The following is a 14,926-nucleotide window of genomic DNA, read 5'->3' as shown; positions in this document are numbered from 1 at the left end:
TATTATATTTAGATATATCAATGTTTGATTTTAAACTTAAGGTTGATTTAAGCATCGAATATTTGGGCCACAAACTTGCTATTAGACCTTTTTCGGCAATGTTTGAAAAATATGGGAGCAATACAGATTCTGAATATCGTATTATTTTTCTCTCGTCACACCATGCAATAAATTCAGCGTATGTTTTTACCAGTGAACTTTAAGATATTTCATTTGCAGTTTCTACCACTTCTGGTGGAGTTAAATTAAAGTCTTCATCAATATCCATCTTTTGATTTTTCAAATACACAGAAATTTAAACAATAAAGTAAATATTGACATACAATGACAGATAGTACTAACAGCGGCTACTTAATTTTAAATTTTTTAGTGGGAATATATATAGGCATATGTTTGGTTGCTACACCACAGGTCAGTGCCAATCACAGAGCGTTTAATTAATTTATGCAAGCAATGTATGTTGTGTTGCCTATAATGAAATCGTTCATTAATAGAAAATCATTCATTAATAGGGGTTAATAATCAATGATTTTGAGGGTGTTAAACTTGATCATAAATGGACGGTCGACGGAAAAATATTTATTTTATAATAAAATATACATCAAGAGGTATTGGTATTATATTAAAATTTAATTATATTATTCCTGTTTTGTTAACGTTAATTTATGCAATCATTAAAATATTTTAAAAAACATATTAAATATTTTGAATTAAATCCTTTATAAAAAGGTATATAAAAAACCCAGTTGGGCTATGTTGAATTGACAAAACGTTTTCGGAATAAATATTCCATCATCAGTGTCTAGTTAATACATGGATGTAGCCACTAAATATGTGGGTAAAAACCCTTTAAAAATTATTAAATAAAATTTGGTTTACATTATGTCTAATTTACAGTTAAGATGTTAAAGTTACCGTTGGATTGGTAACATGGCGACATATGACTCTACATTAGTTGCGAGTCCTGAGACGGTATGTCTACGAGGACTTTGTCAAAGCAACTTTAAATATTAAATAAAGAAAAGTATTAAATGTACTATCGGTAATATTGAAGACTGAAATATTGAAGTAAAATGAACCTTGGAATTTCTAGTTACCTACCATTATCTACGGTTAGATAAATATTATTTAAAATCCACAATTCGAAATAAATTGACGTTTATGAATTTTATGCAATTTTTTGTATAAATGATCAAAATCCCCAGATACTTGCATAAAATATGCAATATAATGCATTTTGCACATTTTCCCAAGTCTACATATCAGCCTAAATGGTTCTTTAATCCAACAATTTTGTTAATTGGAATTAATAATATTGTAATTGTTAATTTTTATTAAATAAGATATGTTTTTAGAACCAACAATGTCGAAATCATCGGAATCTATACTTGCACCGCTGGCTGGCCTAGTTGCAATCCATGTGTAGAAGCCAAATTTGCGGTACCTATTCATACGAAGAACGATTCTGAAATCTGGCCAGGTTATCAGTTAAATCAATATCATCTTAAGATAATGTGGGAGAGATACTCAGAAAAATACCTTTCCGACGGGATAACTACTTGTGCTTTACCAAGTATGAACAATTGGATCAAATACAGGATCATTTTATTTTTTTCCGTAACTGCGGTTTTTTTAATAATTTTGCTAATTATAAGATATTGCAGTGTAAAATATTCTCGGATTGCAGGGTAAGTTGATAAAACAGTTCTTATATTAAGTAATAACTAGTGTATGATTTAGATGATGAACTTAATGTAGATAGGTAGAGTTAATAATCCAATTGGAATTTGTACAAAAATAGGATAAGTTGGTTGTCGTGAACTGAAACTTCGCTTTTTGTAGAAATGTCCCGTATCGTTATTTTTAATAAGAATTTCGATATGTTCTAGCTGAAAACTTGGTGGAAGAACCAAGAAATAATGTAGTATAAAAATCGGCATTGTAGAATACTATTTTTATTTTTTGTCCCGCGTATCACAGAAAGTATTAAAAAATATATGACAGAAATGAATAAAAGTATGACAAAATTGTTCGCCATAATATCTCCGATCAAAATATCTTGTGACATTAGTATGCTAATTTTACGGTTAACACAAAAATTCCAGAAAAAAGATATAAAAACAACTTTCTGAAAATTGTATTCGCTCCGTGCGTGACTGACGCGACACCTACCGCCTTCATCTGACTGTTTTGGACCTACCAATTTTCAGGTTAAACATATGACATATGTTTGACATTGTTAAATACAGGCGAAATTGACAATTATTAATAATTAACTTTTTAATTATATTTTTTCAGTTTATGTACAAAATAAATGTAGTATTAAAAACTGGGTTTCTAAAAATTCATCATAATTTATCTTTTTAACCGCAAACGGAAAAGAAAGGGAAAAATCTAGTACTGGCAAATCAAATTTTTCACGTGGAAGAGCATATAATTAAAAACAGTAATAGTAAAAGTTATGATATAAAAGCTAAAGTCATCAGGCACTCTGCAGTTAGCTTGAAGCCTTATAAAATATCATTTAAGGTAAATTATTTAAATATTTCCTATTTTAATTGCATAAAAATGAGGTTATGTGATATTTACTTTTTCATATTAATAGCACGGATCCATCTTTTTCTTTTCTCTAATTTATATGTAATCTTTGGGAACCTTTGGGAAAACTACACTTACTATTTTTGCTATTATTAGCACAATTAAATACGCAACATGTATTTGCACACATTTTTAATAAAATTTATGCGTAAAAAGATTCCAATTTTGTCATATTTCGCCGCTACGCACGCTGGCATCGTTTCAAGGTACCCCTACCATGGTCACGCACGGAGCGAATAGATAATGAGAAAACTCTTGAAATTTTTCCATGACATATATACTTAAATTTGTTATTGTAAATTCAAAAAAAAATAGTCCAATTTAAATTAAAATAAGCTTAAAGTCTTTATGGCCTGCCTCTTTCTTTAATTTTTCTTTGTCATTATATTGACAAGATTTAGCTAATAGAATACAACGACAAAGAAAAATTAAACATAGCGGCATGCCATAAAGACCTTAAGCTTATTTTAATTTAAATTAGGCTATTTTTTTGAATACACAATAACAAATTTAAGTAATAATTTGCAAAAATTATTCAGTAAAACAGTACAGTTAAAATCTTCTACTTAAAATAGAAGACTTGTACTGTACTGCTTTACTGAAGTACTTTTAATATTAGGCACACATAAAAATCAACTTTTGAGCTCAAGAAGCAATCTCACAAGTGTTAATATTATTGAATTAATTAATTAAATTCAAAATTATTACGAGAAAATGTATACTTAATTAGAGCATCAAAAGACGTTTGAACAGGATATACATATTGTATACAGATATATGAATGTATACAGAAACAGTTGAGAAGAGAATTGATGTAAATATGAATTTAAATTGGTTATTTATAAACAAAAAAGCATACTTAGCTTATTGGATCAAGAAATGCGTTTCAATTTTATATTTATACAAATAATACGATAAATAATATAATAATATAATAATATAAAATACAAATTTCACAAGAAATAAATCTCAAAATAGTTTAAATTATTTTTTAGTGCTGTGCAAAAGAAATACAATAATGTATAATTTTAGTTAGGTGATAAACGATAAATATTTTTCACTTTTATACAATAATATATTATTTAATTTAAACAATCTGCAATTCTTCACACAATTTTATTATAACTCACAACGGTTGCTAAATTAATAAAGTTTTCAATTAGCGGAAAATTTTTAATAAAATTTTAAATAAAAAACAGATAAAAAGAGCGAAATTGGTCCATATTTAACGGAGATATGACAAATTTTTCCTAGCGCCGCGGATTCCGAAGTCCTGAATTAAGTTTTTTTCTCGCCGGGCCGTCATAACAGGAGAAGAGTTCATCCACTACCGAGCCAATTCAGCTACATACTCGAAAACACAGTCAATTTTACTTATGTTTTTTGAATAGAAATAGCTGTTTAAAAAAATTATATCTTCATAAAATATACGCATTTAGGTACTGAATAGAGACAATTTTAATTCTTAATTGTCATAAATAAAGTAGCTGTGGTTTTGAAACAAATTATGCTAACTCAACTTTTATTGGTCGTAGGAAACTTTTTTTTTTCTAAATCTTTGACTTCAGCTATAAGGATCAATTCCAAGAAGAGAATCTGTTTAGAATTCGATTCATTTTTTAAAAAATGTTCTTCAAAAGTTATAAACAAAATTTATAAACAATTAAACATATCTCGAAAAGGGATTGACCGATCGAATCTTACGAAGTCTTATTTGATTTGCAATTAAAAGGGCTACAAGATAATGCTTTTTTTTTGCACAAAAAAAAAAAGAAATTTTACAAAAGTTATTTCAAAAATTAAAAACGACGAAAGATTGACATTTTTGGATCTTCAATAGTTAATTTTTCATAAACTATTGGGTTAAATTTCATTTAGCACAGCTCAAACTAAAACTTTTGTTATGTACTTTCATAATATTGTGCTCATTTTACCCTAAAATGTTGACTTGATACAATAAAAATAAAAATAATCCAAAAAGACCTTTCTTGTACCTTAAAAGTGCCATAAAAAGTTTGGAGTTGAACGCACTTGGCAGTTACTCCAAAAGCATTATTCTTTGTAACGCTGTGCTAGTTTCAAAAATTCTCTAATTAATGCAAATTTTGTCTCTACTGTTGCTGTTCCTCTTTCCAACGTTTCGCTTCTGCACCGCGTTCTTTGAGGGACCGCATCCTCTGCCGTACCTGATTTTCACCGTACATACTTTCCTGCTTGATTGTCTTCAACAATTATCTCGCTAGACCCTGATTATATGGTCAATCAATCTGTGTTTTTTTCTGTACATCCTCTGTCGCTGTCTAGCAGCGGTGATAGAATACTGCTAGGGCCCTTTTCCCTACCTGTAGTAAAAGGTGATTTATCGGGAAGGAATCAGAGGTGAGGAGCTGTCGTTTGAGGTGTCGAGATCGCAGAAACGTATGCAGGATGCTAGACGTTCTAGCCAACGGTCTGCGTTCTTAGTGTCCGAGACGAGCTCATTTGGGCTCCTCTACCCTCATTCCTCGTAACCTAGATACGGTTAAACGAACTACAAGCTCAAAACGTCACGTCCAGCTGGTGGCTACCAGCTGGACGTGAGCTTGTGGTACGTGCCCACTATGAAAATGAGAACTTAAAAGTTGCACATGTAAATATTCGTTCTTTATTTCCTAAAATAGTTACTTTAGTTAATTATGTTATTGATAAACAATTTGATATATTTTGTGTCTCTGAGACATGGCTCAAGCCAATAATACCAAATAACGCTGTACAAATTTATAGTTACAATTTAATTCGTCAGGTCAGAACAGCAAACTGTCGAGGTGGAGGAGTTTGTATGTATATAAAAAATAATTATCAATTTTCAGAAGTTAAATTTGACAATCACTTAGAACAAGTGCAGATCAAACTAAAAATTAATGACTTGTTGATAGGTATAGGTGTAGTCTATAAACCACCAGACTACATAATTAATACTTTTATTGAATTTTTTGAAAAATCTCTTGCTGATATGGTTACAGATTGTGATGAAATTTTTTGTTTGGGTGATTTTAATGTTGACTTATTCAATCCACATCTGAATCCAGCTCATAAAATTAATGACTTACTTGACAGGTTTAATTTGGTACAGATTATTGATGGGCCAACTCATCTACTACATCGCAGACTCTGATTGATTATATTATTGTCTCAAACGAAAATAGAATAAACTCCTTTAGTGTATGTTCTCTTGACCGCGTAACAGACCATGAGCTTATTTATTGTGACGTCAATATCTTCCCAGAAAAACCAGCCCCAATGTTTAAGACTGTTAGAAATTTCAAACATTTTGATGCAAATCTTTTTTTACTTGATTTAAACTGTACTCTGTTTGCCAACATCTATCACATTGAAAACATCAATGATAAAGTAAAATTCTAAAGCAGCTCCATTATGGCTCTCTTTGACAAACATGCTCCTTTTAAAAAGATTAAAGTCACTAAAAATTATAATCTTTGGCTAACAGATAATGTAAAACTTCTTATGTCACTAAGAGATTAGGCTAAAAAAAACTGGCAGAAAACTAAGGAGCTATGAGATTAATCAGTACTACACATCATACATCCCAATATCTTGTGATCTGGTGCAAAAATTGTTATATACTATTAAATCTAATGCTCTAGGTTCAGACGGTTTAAACTTAAAAATGTTACTTCAATGTTGCCCATTAATTATTCCTTATATAACGCATATAATGAATTGTTGCCTCTCGAGTAACTATTTTCCAGATGGATGGAAAAAAGCGTTAATTAGACCCATACCTAAATGTAACAATCCAACCGAATATAAGGATCTTAGACCTATTAGTATTCTGCCTACTCTATCAAAAGTGTTAGAACGCATTATGCAAATGCAGCTTGGTGATTATATTTCTAACAATAATACCTTAAACGATTTTCAGTCCGGATTTAGGCCATTTCACAACTGTGAAACAGCACTCCTTAAAATAACTGATGACATTTTGAGAGAAAGAGAGTAAGGTTACCATTTTAGTTTTGATCGATTTCTCTAAGGCATTCGACACTCTCAATCATTCACTACTCTGTGCAATTTTGAAGTCAATCGGGTTTTCCATGGATGCATTGAATATGATTAAGTCGTACTTGCATCACAGGAAACAGAGCGTTAAAGTAGACGAAAGAACCTCGGATTTTCTAAACATTTTATCAAGGGTACCTCAGGGCTCAATCTTAGGTCCAATCTTATTTACGTTATACACCACCAATATTGGTACCTCCTTGAATACCTGTAAATTTCATCTCTATGTAGATGATACACAAATCTACCATTCATTTTACCCGGTTGACAGAGCAAGTGCTATTGAGATTGTTAATCAAGATATTAAATTATTGATTAGTTGGACAAGAAATCATGCATTAAATATAAACTCTAAAAAAACTAATCTGGTGGTTTTTGGTCCAAACAGGGTGTGTTTGGAGATGAGTAACATCATTGAAATAGTTGTTGATAATGAAATCATTAAACCTGTAACTAGTGCAAAAAAATCTAAGTTTAACTTTAGATAATCACCTCAAATTTACAAAACATATTAACACCTGTGTTAGTAAAGCATTTCTAGCAAGTCTAAGAACAATTTATCATAATCGCCACTGTCTGTCATACAAAGTAAAAAGAATACTGTGCGAAAGTTTAGTATTATCAAAATTTAACTATGAAGATGTTGTGTATGGGCCTTGTATTAGTTCAGATGACAGGAGAAGAATTCAGGTGGTTCAAAATTCGTGTCTTCGTCTGATCTGTGGTGTAAGAAGACACCAGCCTATTTCTGACAAATTAAAACATGTAAAATGGTTGAGCATGGAAAAGAGAAGATTTCTACATGCTGCTTGTCTCTTCCACAAAATTATCAAAAACTCTCTACCAGCATACTTTTTTAAAAAAATTATATACAGAACTGACATACATAATGTCAATACAAGATACAAAAATACAATTACAGCTCCGCCACATCGTACAGAACAATTCAAAAATTCATTTACATATCAAATATCAAAAGTATATAATGGATTAGCTAAAGAATTAAAATTAAAATCGATTATATCTTTTAAGAAATCTCTTAAATCTAAATTGCTAAGTGAGTACCACATGTGCAACTATTTGATGACCTGTTATGAAGTATGTATATACTGTGTGATAGTTTTTGGACAATATTTAAATGCTAAATGGTTCTATTGGTTATGGTTTTTAATTGATTGTTACAGAACATGCAAAAAAATATATTATATTTTTTTTCTCTTGCTTAAGATGAAAAGCAGAGGTACTGATTTCTTGAAATCAGCACCAACTGATCTTCGGCGTTTTTTCTTTCTTATTGTATTTTATACATATATAATTTATATATTTTGTGTATTGTATGAATTTGAAGGAAAAATAAAGACCTGTATTATTATTTATGCAATACAAATACTACGGGGAGGGTGGAGCCCCACGCTGTAACCTCATATTTCTTCGTATAAAGGCAACCTCTATACGAATTGAAACATTTCTTAAAATTGGATTCAGTTATTAAAGTATCATTTTTGTTATTTTAAGGTATTTTCTAAGTTTCCTGAATAATTTTGAATAATTTCTTCTGGTTTAATGAAACTTTAACCTGACTAATATATGCAACTAAAAAGGAAAATAACTTACTATTTTTATTATTTTGAATTACATTTATATTAAGTTCTAATTTTATTTACAGAATGAAGAAACAAAAAATGAGAGGACAAGACTCAAATCAATCTCAAGAAGATACGGTGCCTGTAGATCCTCTTAATGAACATTATTACCAGGAAAAACCTCCTTTCTTTGATGTCACTCAGCCGATGTTTGAATCTAATATGGGCTTAACAAATCCTGCTTTTGAATGTAGGTATCTTTGATTTTTTTCATCCGAAATCGGACTACAGATATTGCAACAATTTTTGACCCATTAGAACCGACAAAATGTTGGTAAATATGATTCTATTTAACGTTTTATTGCTACAGTTTATTACATTTAATCCTCTTTTATATGTTAAGTGTAAGGGCAGTAATTAAAAACGTACAGTGTAGAAATAAAGCATTATTAAACAAGAAAAATTCGAACAAAAAAACCTTTACGTCGGGATATTTCTAAAATACGTTGATTCAAATTTTAACTGTTTGTATATCGCAGTAATAAAGTGTAATTTGACACGATATATCTCGTTTTGTCGACTCACTTAAACCTGACACAAAAAGAAAGCCTTTAGGTTGACATAGCAACTCTCAATCTTCAATAAAATATTGTTACGTTTTTCTGTGGATTCCGGAATTAGGTGAATTTCGTAGTTTAACTAATTTTATTTAAATACTCAAATATACAAAAAACTAACTCATTATAATATAAATAACAAATGTCTGTTTAGAGAATTAATAATTCTCCTATATCGCTTTAGAAGATAAATACTTCGCTAGTCGCACGAAAACTATCCTTTTAAAGTGATGCCGTAACTGTTTTTATACACAAACATCATCATCATCATCATCCAGCCTCAAGAGTCCACTGCTGAACATAGGCCTTTTCCTCATGTTTCCAACCCCGTCTATCTTGCGCCGCTCTCATCCAGTTTTTATCGAGTCTTCTTAAATCGTCAGTCCATCTTGTAGGTGGTCGACCGACGCTTGTCTTGTCTTCCCTTGGCCTCCATTCCAATAACCTCTTTGTCCATCGCCCATCTGTCATTCTGGCTATGTGTCCTGCCCATCTCCATTTTAGTCTGGCTATCTTCTCGATGATGTCAGTCACTCCGGTTCTTCTCCTGATGTCTTCGTTGGTTATTCTGTCTCGCAGAGTTATTCCTAACATGGACCGCTCCATTCTTCTCTGCGTGACTCTCAGTTTGGTAGCTGCTGCTTTTGTTAAGGTAAGTGTTTCTGCTCCGTACGTCAAGACTGGAGGACGCACTGATCAAATACCTTTCTCTTTAGGCATGTGGGCAGCTCACTTTTAAAAGTTTCTCTCAGTTTTCCAAATGCTGCCCACCCAAGGCCGATTCTTCTCTTCAGTTCATGAGTCTGGTTATCCCTGCCAATCATAATTTCATGTCCCAGGTATTTATATCTATCTACGAGTTCTATTTCTTTTCCACCAATACTGATGTTCTGGTTGGGTACCAAATTGGTCATGATTTTTGTTTTCGACATATTTATATTTAAACCTACACTTTCTGTAGCCACAACGAGTTCTTGTACCATCTCTCTTGCCATACCTAGATCTTCAGCTATTATAAGTATATCATCGGCGAAACGTAAGTTGTTTAGATATTCTCCATCTATTTTTATTCCCTTTGTCATCCAATCCAAATTCTTAAAAGCATGTTCTAGCACCGTATTAAAAAGTTTAGGTGACATTGGGTCTCCTTGTCTAAGCCCCCGTTCTATTTTTATGCGATTACTGTTAGTATGTAATCTGACAGTGGTTGTTGCCTGCAGGTATATATACACAAACATATGTTTTAGATATTACCAACGAAGTCATGAATATCGAGTCAGCGCTTTCAACATAAAATTCCAGGAAAATATCGTGAATAGAACGCCAGGTAGAATATTTGAGATATTACAGGGCAGTAATTACAGTCACATAACATTGCCCCCTTTTTTTCAGACAGTTAGCCCCGAACGGTATCTAAATGGACCAGGTCGGTTAATTCTACCCTTCATAAGGACACAGTCTCTCTAGGTGGACGACCTTCGGCTTACTTCATGGCGTTGGTTGCACCCTATATACAACTTAGTTTCTCTTCTTAGTAACCTGGTACGGTCCCTTCCAGGGCTGCTGTAACTACTTGGGACTTTGACCTTTCCTTCTAGTTGGTTGGTAGAGCCAAACTGATTACCTTTTTGAAGCTAACGGGAGTGGATTTCTGATCGAACCTAACCTTCATCTGGTCACTGGTGAGTTGCAGCTTATTCCTGGCAAAATCGTGGACCCTAACCAGTCGATCTTTTAGGCCGCTGACATACTCAGGGAGTGTCTCTTGGTCCGCCTCTCTATCTGGTAGATTGCCATGTATGAGATCGATGGGAAGCTTCATCTCTCGACCAGTCAATAACATTGCTGGAGTGTAACCAGTTGCTTCATGTTGGGAGCTTCAGTAGGCTAGCAGAAACTAAGGCACCAATTTGTCCCAGTCTCTGATTTTCTAGTCTTCTTAATTCCCAGCAAAGCCATCATGGTCTTTTAAACTTCTGATTCGAAGTCGCGCTTGATCAGAATGAAGCAGAAGTGGAACCCCATGTCGGGAAACGACATTTTTAAGCAGGGCCTCACCAACTGTAATTGCTTCTTGGTTGGGTAGTGCAACTACTTCTGGCCATTTGGAAAAATAGTCCATAGCAATCATCAAATACTTTTTTCATGATGTTGTTACTGGAAATGGTCCTAGTATGTCAACAGCAACTCGTTCCCATGAAGTCCCGATAATGTATTGTTGGAGTTTTCCCTCAACTCTCGTTTTGGGTCCCTTCTTGGATGCACACAGGTTTGCACCATTCTTCCAGATCTTGTCGACAATTAACCCTCTCACTGACTCTGGCCAGAGTTGTATTAATCCCAAAATGCCCCCCCAGAGCAGCTATCATAGAGTTCTGCAAGCACATCCTTAACACACGACCTTAGAAGCAAGTTGAGCATTGTTCTTGTTCCATCTGGACTCTCCCATTTACGAGTGATGACGTCATCGTGCAGACACAAGGAGGCCCACTGAATCCAATAGCTCTTCACTGCTGGCCCATATTTGGCATTCTCTGCCACTGTGACCTAGTTCCGCTGTTTAGGCACTCACGAACTATCTTTAGATCTGGATTTTTTTCTGCTCACGGTTTAGCTTGTTTAGTGGTACTTAACTTTTATACATTTTAAAAACAATGGCATGTAATATAGAAAGAAAATGGTATTCAATCATTTGTTTATGGACCAAAATAAAAATAAAAAATGAAAGAATTTTATTTTTATAGACGATAACACCAGGTCGCACATCACAAAAAGGCTGTAAAATGTATATCTGACAGGCAGATATCCAGTCTCAATTTATCCAGCTAATTCTAGGACTTTATTTCGGACAGAGAAAAAGTCAGCAGTCGTCTCTCTATTCGTTCCTTTTGTTGACTTAAAAGATAACTCATCTCCTTTTCTGTTTGTCTCTATATCGATTTAATAATTACCTTTCAAGGGACCACGTAGGCAAAACTTTTCTGTTAAATGCATCTTGTGATGGTGTTAGGTGTGTATGTAAGTATATGTAGCTTGTATTTGTGCTAAATAAGGAGAAAATACTAATTATTACTTTAAAACTTTTTGTTGTTTGAATTATTGGTTTTACACTTAACCTAGAAACTAAAATTAGATGTGGTAAGTATACCAATACAATAATGAACAGAACCTCCACATTTACTAACATTTTACAGGTATGATTTTTAACTAATGGGGGCCACTAATAATGGTGTTTTTTTATATTTACAACCGGTATTATAAATTTGATGCACATGGAAGTCGAATAGAGTCCATTTGAGATTTTTTAATGACACGCGATTCAATATTTTTATTTGTATTGTATCTTATAATTTAATTTTGTTTTAGTGTTGCCTGAGCCGTCTTCAGTCCTTAAAAAGAGGCGAGTGTTTGCCGAGGATCAGCAGGAGCTAGAAGTTAATAATGAAGATAATATTGGTTGGAGTGGCTTCGAAGTTGATGTTTAAATATTAGTATACTTATCGTAATATTGAAGTTAATAATATAACTAGAAGCAAGTGTCGATGTGAATTAAAAAAACTAAATGTAGTAATATTTATATATCATAAACATACTCTGCAATATACTCTTGTTTACAAAACTACAAAGGACATCAAAATGTAAATTATTTTTATAGAATTATTCATAGAATTAAACAAACTTTTAGATGGTAATTACTAAAACTAAAATTATAAATATTGTTCTGAAGCTATTTTCTTGTGGCATGTTAAAGTAATTACTAATTAAATGGGAATAAGCCACAATTAAAGGTTAAATTAATTTTATTTTAACTTATTAATGTTTGTATTTTGAGAACGATTTCCGAAGTGGAAATTGAAACGTCAATAAAATTAATTTAACCTTTAATTGTGGCTTATTCCCATTTAATTAGTAATTGAAATTGTAAAAAATCGAAATAAACAAAAATTAAATGAAAATAGGAATTTAGAGCATAAAAGATTATTTATTTTTGAAACATTGAGTTTTATGATATTTGGAATTACAAACAATACATAATTCTTTGCATTTACTGAGGCTTAAATTGCGTTCAGCAGTATAGTTACAATGTTAAAAATTTTGTTTATTCAAGTTTGATTTTTATTGTCACACTTTCTCAAAGTATTCAGTTTTAAGGACCTGCTTAGTTGACGTCATTTTTTTTTGTAGATGGTGAATTAGTTCCTTGAATGCAGTTGGCTTAAAAAAGTGTTGTTTTGTAGCTAGCTTGTAGAGCCTTTTTTTAACAGTATTATACATATTACTTTTTAACCATCTGCTTTAGCTCGATCTATATTTGGAAATTTAGCCTGTTCTTTCCGAATATGAATCGGTAGACTAAGACAAATTAAATCGCAACAATAAAGTTTTGCGTTTTGTCCTTGGTTACTGAGTCATTGGATAAAAAACAAAAATCTAAAATTAAATCTTTAAAACTTTATTAAAAACAAATAACTGATATAAAACAAGAAATTAATTTAATTTAATTAAACAATTCACTTCAATTAAACATTTTAAACGATTTATCATTAAATCACGAACCCTGTGTAGCATGCTTTCGTCCATAAATGTCACAGCAGCGTGAATACGAGCGACTACATTTTGTGGACTCTCAATAGGTTCGAAGTAAAGCTTTTCTTTCAAAAATCCCCAGTAGCAAAAATCTATGCGATTAAGATCTGCAGATCTAGGAGACCATCGTACGCGTCCACTTCTTTCAATCCAACAGTCAGGGAATTTTTGGTTTAATAAATTTCTCACTTGTCTACCATAAATGAGGGAGTTGTGGTAAATTGGAATTAAAAAAGTAGAATCTGTTATAGAATCTTTGGAAAAGTTGCAAAATTTTTAATTTAGTACCTATCGGTTACCTTAAAATCGTAATTATAAAGTCATTAGTAATGACTCCTAACGATTCATTAAGGACATACAACGAACTGATAAGAATTATTTTCGAGAATTTCTACTCACTGGATTAAAACTAGTTCGTAATTTAGTTATTATTATGTTGTCGAATCTCAAAAAGAAAGGTGCTAACACGCGTATTAGAATTATTTTGTGGGATGGAAATGGTTAAGTGTAGTACGAGTAAACAGGTCAGATTTACACCATAATCCAAAAGAATTGTTTACAATGTATTTAAGTATATACAAATATTATTTCCTGAAGATAATCGAACCAATATTAAACAACGTGTGAGCGAAGCTACTGGAGTATCTTTACGTACAGTAGAAAGGATCATTCAACAAGCGAATATGTTAACAAAAGCAGAGTCAAATAATTCACTAAAATTTCCAGCTACAACACTTGCTAAAAGGAAAGCAACCATGACAGACTTGAGGTAAATAGTAAACATACATAAACATACATAAACAGTTCATTAGAACTACCATTTACCGTTTTTATGAGAGTGAATGTTGTGTATCTCTGAAGTTTTTGCAAAAAAGATTTGAAGAGGTGTACGAATGGACTGAAAGTGTGAGTTCTCTCTACAGAATGGTAAAAGATATGGGATTTAAATGGAAGAAAATGAAAGATAATCATCGTTTATTAATTGAACGGAATGACATTCCGGCAAAGGATTGTTCAAAAACATTTTAAAAGGAGGTAAATTTCAAAATGGTTATTAATAATGAAACCCAATACTGTTAGCAGTTTATTATTGCTAGTTCGAAATCTCTTGTTGCAAAATAATTGTTACTTTTAGGTAAAACACTCGGGTGTTACGGAACGTAGGGGGAAGGAGGTTCAGAAAAACGTTACGATGCGTTACACGGAGGGGAGTGGTGGTGGTAGGGTCAAAACTCTTCAAAAATTGAGTTATATAATACTTTAACGCCCCCTAAAGATTATGGTACAGTTGAGGTGGTGCGTTAATTTTGGAGACTAGAAAATCACGTAATTCTTTAAACGGACTTTTCTTTTTTGATAATAGAGATATCGAGACCATTTTTTTTAAATATTGAGAAAGGATGAATCTTTAAATATTAATAAGATGCAGCGTTTGTTTCTAATAAATTCCAGAGGGTATTGCAAAATAAGATGAAAAAACAC

At 32.2% G+C, this 14,926-nt stretch overlaps 1 protein-coding gene across 1 annotated transcript in view; it reads left to right on the top strand.

Annotated features, from left to right (window-relative positions):
• LOC140443657 (uncharacterized) overlaps nucleotides 1–12,550 on the top strand; it is a 74,003-nt gene extending 61,453 nt beyond the window's left edge. Inside the window, exons 5-7 of the mRNA XM_072535024.1 lie at nucleotides 1,356–1,688; nucleotides 8,324–8,490; nucleotides 12,224–12,550. Coding sequence (XP_072391125.1) covers nucleotides 1,356–1,688; nucleotides 8,324–8,490; nucleotides 12,224–12,342 — 619 coding nt within the window. The 3' untranslated portion in view covers nucleotides 12,343–12,550. The remainder of the gene's footprint in view (nucleotides 1–1,355; nucleotides 1,689–8,323; nucleotides 8,491–12,223) is intronic.
• Nucleotides 12,551–14,926: the final 2,376 nt, after the last annotated feature.

This window comes from Diabrotica undecimpunctata, chromosome 6 (genome assembly GCF_040954645.1).
Source record: "Diabrotica undecimpunctata isolate CICGRU chromosome 6, icDiaUnde3, whole genome shotgun sequence".
NCBI classification, from domain to species: domain Eukaryota; kingdom Metazoa; phylum Arthropoda; class Insecta; order Coleoptera; family Chrysomelidae; genus Diabrotica; species Diabrotica undecimpunctata.
Note: the sequence above shows the minus strand (reverse complement) of the source record. Positions and strands in the feature narration are given on the sequence as shown.